General features: G+C 38.4%; 1 protein-coding gene across 1 annotated transcript; it reads right to left on the reverse strand.

The window, feature by feature from the left end:
• Positions 1-6,443: 6,443 nt before the first annotated feature.
• On the reverse strand, positions 6,444-7,937 carry LOC132282103 (uncharacterized). The gene is made up of 2 exons (XM_059783729.1): positions 6,993-7,937; positions 6,444-6,785 (listed from the first exon to the last, which is right to left on the reverse strand). Exons 1-2 carry the CDS (start codon positions 7,935-7,937, stop codon positions 6,444-6,446), a joined length of 1,287 nt encoding a protein of 428 aa, XP_059639712.1.

The following is a 7,937-nucleotide window of genomic DNA, read 5'->3' on the forward strand; positions in this document are numbered from 1 at the left end:
GGTACACAACTACACTATATCTAGCTACACATCCCTGGCGATATACGCGCCCTAACCATTGATCCTGAGACTCAAGCTCATATCATGGCACCATATTTATATATATAAAATCTAGTAACCATCCTATCCAGTATAAATTAATCCTCCATAAGTCATTCAACTTGTTCAGCTGACCTGACTTGAATATAAGTAGGACTTAACATTTTAGTTAATCCATTCCCTTATATAATAAATTAATCCTCCATAAGTCATTCAACTTGTTCAGCTGACCTGACTTAAATATAAGTAGGACTTAACATTTTAGTTAATCCATTCCCTTATATAAAATAGGTAGGACTTAACTGATAAGTTAATCCATCCCTAGAATGCCACCGTCCCATACCGGTGCATTAAACCACACAATCCAACAATTGATGTAACAATTAAGGAAATACATCAAACATTCCATAAATAACTATGATAAATATGATATCAAGTTATCACATAATAGGAATGACTTATTATTTCTTTAAACTTCCTATATCATATGTCCTACACAAACTGAATCTTATACATAATGATATTTTATTATACCGTTAAATAATGATTCTCTATATCCAATTCATCCTACACATTTAATCTCAATTGCTAAAATATTTTAAAAGATTAAATCCATTCGTTTGTTTAAAACATTCAAATAGCAAGCATCATTATGATTGAGTCTATTCAAATTTATGAAAACCCAAACCTAGTCCCTATTTAATGTTCAGGAATCCTAGGTATATTTCTATGTTCCATCATTCCACAGATATGAAAAATACATAATTTAAACATGTAAAAATTCACATAAGAAATCAAATCAAAATCATGCTTTTTATCAATTCATAACACAAAAACAGATATAAACCAATTTCATAAAACCTATGTTCTAACCCAATTAAACATGCATAATTATTTAATTTTATGTGTTTAATAAATTCTGGAATTTCCTAGGCATGTACAGAAATACAAATCAAAGGGAAAGAGATATAAGAAGAACTTGCCTTAAACTTTCGAATCGAAAGTTAAACTTCTTCTTCCTTGATCTTCTCTCTACAGGGTTTTCTCCTCATTCCTTCTTCTTTCTCATTCTCTCTCTAACTCTTTCTCTATAGAATATATTACGTGATATATTTTCACTCATTTTTCAACCTATAGTTGTGTATTTATAGGCTAAATAATAACCCTATTCCTTTTCCCAATCCAAGTCAACTTAATAAAGAAAAATAAAAAATAAAAATATTAAAAAGGTAACTTAAAATATGTTACGTATATAATTTATGTATATCCTTATTAATTAAATAAAATATATACATTAGATTATTTATTAATACTAAAGTTACCATAATATTAAAAGGTAACTTAAAACATGTTACGTATATAATCTATCTATATCCTCATTAAATAAATAAAATACATACATCAGATTATTTATTTATACTAAAGTTACTATAATATTAAAAAGTAACTTAAAACATGTTACGTATATAATCTATCTGTATCCTTATTAAATAAATAAAATATATACATCAGATTATTTATTTATACTAAAGTTACCATAATATTAAAAAGGTAACTTAAAACATGTTACGTATAAAATATATGTATATCCTTATTATATAAATATATAAAATATATACATCAGATTATTTATTAATACTAAAGTTACTATAATATTAATAAATTACTTTCCTTTTTATATATATGTATATACATATATATCTATATATATGTATATACAACTGTCCATGGGTAATTATCCATACCCATCCAACCTCCTATTCAAGTAGTCCGTGGGACCCAATTAGTTAGTCCATTACCACTAATCATAACCATAAAATAAAATAAAATAAAATAAAACATTTAATCATTTAATTTATAATTAATTACAATTAATCAAATACATCATTTAAGTGCACAATCTAATTAAACAAATAATACAAATAACACCTAGACAAAATACAAATAACACATAGATAAGTAGCCAATTAACCAAGTAACACTTAATTCAATTAAACACATAAACAATTAGTCAAATAATCAATTAAACAATTAAAAAAATACAATAAAAATAAATAAATAAATACCGAGACTATCCTTTTAAAATTAGGGGTATTACAGGACTCGCGTTGCATGTCCTCCAATTCTTCCCATACATGACTTTCTTTACAAATAGAGTTATTTCTATTATATGATATTTCCTACGTAGAACTTGCTTTGTATAAAACTTCCTTCTGTGTTGACTCCTTTGCTTAATAGGACTGAGCTATATTTAATTGTACTTGGGCCGGATGCAGCTTGGTGTAAGTGACTTGACCAATGGGCCAGAACTTCAACAACGGTGACATTGGGCTGATTGATACTCTTACCTGGCCTTGGAGGCCAAATATAAATGATACTGGGTTAAAGCATAACGTAATTTGGGCTTGATCCGGATGGGCTTCTGAAATTTCCCCAAATGCAGATTTATATAGTGATAACGTGTTTCATTCTTATTGGATGGAGATTTTTCCCTCCACACTTTGCCCCCAATTCCTCTTTAATTGGGTTACGGCTCCTAATTAAAGGGGAATTGAAGTTATGCAGTTGTCATTTTCGCACGAGGCGTTTCCATTTGTGTCTATTGTTATTCTGACTCAAGGGCTTCTTCAAGACTCGCTTGTTCTCGGTGTGCTTGTTCTGTCTACTGCGTTCTTCATATTCTCATATCTCCAGGTTAGTTCTTCTTTCCCTTCTTCCAATCTTACATTATGAGTACTTCGACTACTCCTGAACGTATAGAAATCGTAGATTCTGAGTCCACGCCCTCGTCTTCCCCTAATCTTATTAGGGTTCTTCCTCCAAGGGTTTCGAACTTCCCTAAGCCTGCCAATGACTCGGTTAATCAACTGGATGTTTCCCCAATCCAGGCTGAAACATTCACCTCTGGGTCGGACAATATTTTCACTAAGGAAGAAAGGAATGCAATTTTATCTATTCGTCGTATCCCGTTTTCCATTGAATCCGTAATGGAAGATTTTGAGATTCCCGAGGGGGTAAAAATTGTAGAATACCCTAAGGGTGCCGATTTTTGTGCCGGCGAGGGTGTTAGTGAAGACGAGTTGCTCCTCTCTGTTGGGCGTCTCAAAGCTCTTAGATTCCCCCTTCATCCTTTCTATCACTTAGTCTTTAACAAGTTGAGAATTGCACCCCTACAAGTAAACCCTAACTTCCTTCGAGTAATATCGGCACTCCTTATTCGCCGATGGCTGAAGAGTCTTGACATAACTCTGGCTGACTTGCTGATTACTTACACCATTTCTAAGCATGGGACCGAACCTGGTCGTTTCTTTTTCACCTCCCCCTTGCACTAAAGGATTTGTATAGAGAGGATGATAATTGTTAAAGGGAGATGGGTCGTGCCCTAATCGACCAAACTCCCAATCCCACACAAGTTCGGGAAGTTAGGTATAGAACGTCCCCCCTCTCTTCATGAAGATTGCTTTGGTTGTTTCCCTTGTCGAGTCTTATTCTTTCGATATATTTATGAGTTTCTTGGTGTTTTTTCCTTCTTCTACTACCAAGAAGAGGCTTTCCTTCCTTGAAGGGCAGGTTTGGAGAGACCCTCCTTCGCTTAAGGACTTGCTTACCTCTGCAAACCTTAAAGTAGTTGCTTCCAGAGCCGTAGCTGTTGATCTCATGGACCTCTCACTTCCATCTTTTAACAGCTTCCCCATGACTGAGGAAGAAAAACAAAGGGCTGAAGCCTTGAAAAGGAAGGCTACAGAGAGTGCCCCATTAACTATATTGCGCTCAAACGAATAGGAGAAGAAGATTGACAAAATTCTTTTGAACAAGAAGGCGAGGTTGACTTCTTTTTCAACCATGAAATCCAAGGGCGCTTCCAACCCAAAAAGTAAAGGAAAGAAAGCTGAAGAGACTAATCCAGAAGAGGAGGTCATAGCTTACGTCCTTGCTGAGGCTGAAGCACCTTGGACTCCTTCTTTCTCGAGGGCTGACAAGTCCATCCTCCATACCGGTGATTCTATGATCACCGATCCATCTGCAGCGCTGGCTGTTGCTCGGGGAATGTGGCTCCCCAAGGATGAAGAAATTATTGGTAGAATAGGATTGGAACAACTACTCCCTTCTGCCCCTGTTCGAGCCATAGAGGTTTGCTTATTCACTCTTCTTCCATTGTCATAATTATCTCACTCATTTTCTTATATCGTTATTGTTTCTATCTGATAATGCAGGTCCTGTATCACACCATGGCTTTTTGTGCCACTACTGAGGCTCAGTCTCTCTCCATTCAGAAGCTGAAGAAGGACCTCAGCAATTCTGAGAAGAAGGCATCCCATGCCATTGCAAATGCTCAGATTGCATATGAAGCTAGGGATATTTATAAGAAGCGTCTAGCTGCTTTTGATGCAAAAGTATAGTTGCTGGAGGCTGAGGTCCAGCGTTTGAATGATGCCCTTAGCACCTGCATCATTACAGGGAGGCAGATGCAGGGGCGTTACTCTAGTTTGGTGCGCTTATATAGAGCCAAGGCCTACAGGTCCAGCTTCAATCAAGGTTCAGGAGAAAAAAACAACAGATCCCGAGGCTTTTGATACTCATATGGGGGTGTCTTTCCCTTATGACGAGGGTCCGAAGGCTCACGAAGCTGAAGTTCTTTTCGCCGAGATAGTGAAGGCTCATCCTGAGGTCCCTCTAGCTCCAAGTGTCTCAACTCCTGCAACTGCTCCTGGCCCATCAAATCCTCCACCTGCAAGTCCAGTTATGGTGGATGCTTTTGAATCTACCCCGTTTGATCTGAAGAGGAAGTATGATCAAACAATTTTTTTTTTTTTTTTATGTAATGTAACAATGTTTAGAATGATAGACATAAATGATATAACCATGTTTCTTAAGCTGTGTCGCCTTTATTCTGCTTCGACTGAGTATGCTTTTATGCTTTTAATATTGCAAACACTTTGTTGGATATGATTATTTTAAAGAAAGTACCCTGCCTGAGGGTTCCTCATTTGTTCTAGTCCGAAGCAAAACTAAATAAGATGTGAAGAAGGGATCTCCTCTAACGGTTTATCTGATAACAGAGGATTGTTTTTTCCTTTGGTGATTTAACCGTCAAGGGAACCCTTTTTGAAATGGACTTGTGTGAAGTAAATATGTTTATACTTGTTTCTTCTTGTAGTTTTTTGATGTGGGACAATCTCGTGGCTTATATTACCGAACTTAGAATCAGTGAGTATGAGCGTAAGAGTAAGATTTGTTGAGCCGGACACTTAGGGTCCAAAGTGAATAGATTATTCCCCGACGCTGAGCCTGAGTCGGACACTTAGGGTCCGAGGCGAAAAGGCACTGAGCCTGAGGGAAGGTTTACCGAGCCAGACACTTAGGGTCCGAGGCGAATAGATTACTCCCCGGCGCTGAGCCTGGGGGGAGGTTTGCGCGAGCCGGACACTTAGGGTCCGAGGCGAATAGGTTACTCCCCAGCACTGAGCCTGAGGGGAGGTTTGTTGATCCGAACACTTAGGGTCCGAGGCGAATAGATTACTCCCCGGCACTGAGCCTGAGGGGAGGTTTGCCGAGCCACTGTATCATGATTTCATATGTATATATATTTTTTCAAATAACTTATCACGAGGCCAAAGACTCAAAAATGATAGGAGGCCAAGAAAGCGAGTAACAGTGGCTGGGAAGTTTCCTATTTGTTTCCTTTGGAGACTTTCTTCCACTGAGACTCCCTTCTTGGCAACCAAATGTGGTGGACTAAGCATATATTAACCGCATTTATTTTCTATTTTTATCCGATGTGGGATATAGACTAAACTTTGTCAAAAAGGTCAGTGTAAGGAATGCCTCTGGTATTGGGCTTGGCAGACTTTAATACCAGTGGGCTCCTTACACAGCAATCAACTATTTGAATATTCCCATATATAACAAGAATGTAATACATATTTTTTTATCGATGTAGGACAGAGAGTTTTAACTATAGGCCATAACTCAGGTATTTTTTTTTGTAAAAAATCATTGTGACGAATGCTTTTTAATAACTTGCTTTTAGCATTGCTTTGCATAAAAATTGCATAATGCGTCTTGGCATACAAACATGCATATAAATCGCATAATCATAGGGTAGTATGACCCCCATTTTTATGGAAAGAGATAAATGGAGTAGAATTGTACTAAATACGATAACAGCAACATAAAGAAAAACTTGACTAACTGTGGGCATAAGCAGCCTTATTCGTGAAGAATTCTAACAAAATTGACAAACTTATCTAATGGAAATACCTTTTAAGGTGTATTGCATTCCAAGGACGCGCAATGGGACGTCCGTCAGCTTCGGCCAAATGATATGCTCCCTTCCCCACTACTTCGGTAACCCTATAGGGTCTGGTCCAATTAGGTTCCAGTTTCTTTACATGAGCTGTCTCTTATTTCAAAACCCAATCGCCTACTACAAAGCTCCTGAACTTGACGCGTTTGTTATAACTGTTGCGCAGCTGTTGCTGATATAAAGTAAGCCTAATTGTTGCAGCATCCCTTTTCTCGTCCAGGATATCGAGACTATGTTCGAGCTGCTGACTATTGTTTCCTTCAAGTAATAAGAATGTCCGAAGGGTTGGAATTGCCGCTTCGGTTGGGATCACAGCTTCGGATCCATAAGCCATGGCAAGTGGACTTTCCCCCGTGGGCCACCGTGGAGTGGTTCGGTACGCCCAAAGCACCTGAGGGAGATTCTCGTACCATTTTGTTTTAAGTTTCTCCAACTTCTTCTTTAAACAACTGAAAACGGTTCGTTTAGTTATTTCAGCCTATCCGTTCCCTTGTGGATGACTGACTGCAGCTAGCTTTTATACAATTCCATGCTCAGCGAAGAATTTTCTTGTACTTTTATTGTCGAGGTTCTTACCATTGTCCATCATAATGACTTTTGGGACCCCAAACCGGCAAATGATGTTGTTCCAAAGGCAACTTTTTACCTGCTCATGGGTCACACTTGAGTAAACCTCGGCTTCTACCCATTTAATAAAATAATCTGTAGCCAGTAGCACGAACTCCTTTTGTTCCACAGTCTTGGGTAAAGGGCCCACCATATCAATCCCCCATTGTGCGAACGGCCATGGATTGGCCATTGCATGCAAATCTTTGGCAGGTTGATGCTTCATTGGATCGTGGCGCTGACACTTGTCACATCTCCGAGCATACTCTTCAGCATTCCGAGCCAAGTACGACCAGAAGTAACCTTGAGTTAAAACCTTATGTGCAAGGGATCTACCCCCAGAGTGGTTACCGCAATCTCCATCATAGATTTGTTTCAATACCACAATAGCCTCAGTAGGGCTTAAACATTTCAGGTAAGGACCTGAAAATGACTTCCGGTATAACTGGTTGTTAATGATGGCATATTTAGCTGCGGTGAGTCGGAGCTTCCGTGCCTCAGTTTTCTGGTTTGGAAGAGTTCCATGCTTGAGGTAGGCTTCCAATAGATCAATCCAGCATGGCTCTCGCGGAATAACTGGAATCACCATTACTTCTTGCTGAGGGTTGATGCTGGGTTTGTCCAAGACGTCAATTGGCACAATCCGAGTCAGATCTTTATTTGAGGATGACACTGCTGTGGCCAATTGATCTGCTTCGGCATTCTCAACACGAGGTACCTGGTGGAATTCGACTTGATCGAATCCTCGTGTAACATTTTCCACAGCTTCTCTATATGCTTTCATCATTTCCTCTTTGGGATAATACTGACCTGTCACTTGATTTATAACAAGCTGTGAGTCACTAAAAACCTTTAAACAACGTACCTGGAGGCTACTGGCCAATCGAAGACCAGTAAATAACGCCTCATATTCGACCTCGTTATTCGTAGCAGGGAAATTCAAGCAAATAGACTGCTGCAACTTGGTGCCTTCGGGTGTTGACAT

This window comes from Cornus florida, unplaced genomic scaffold (genome assembly GCF_030987335.1).
Source record: "Cornus florida cultivar Cherokee Brave unplaced genomic scaffold, ASM3098733v1 CherokeeBrave_3.0.0_Hap2_Chr11, whole genome shotgun sequence".
Classification (NCBI taxonomy): Eukaryota; Viridiplantae; Streptophyta; class Magnoliopsida; order Cornales; family Cornaceae; genus Cornus; species Cornus florida.

Excerpts from the sequence above, each read along its gene's own strand:
- LOC132282103 (XM_059783729.1), bottom strand. The coding sequence starts at position 7,937 with ATGTCAACACCCGAAGGCACCAAGTTGCAGCAGTCTATTTGCTTGAAT. Across the intron at positions 6,786-6,992 it reads CAAGTGTGACCCATGAGCAG|AAGAAGTTGGAGAAACTTAA; the intron begins GTAAAAAGTTGC and ends AGTTGTTTAAAG.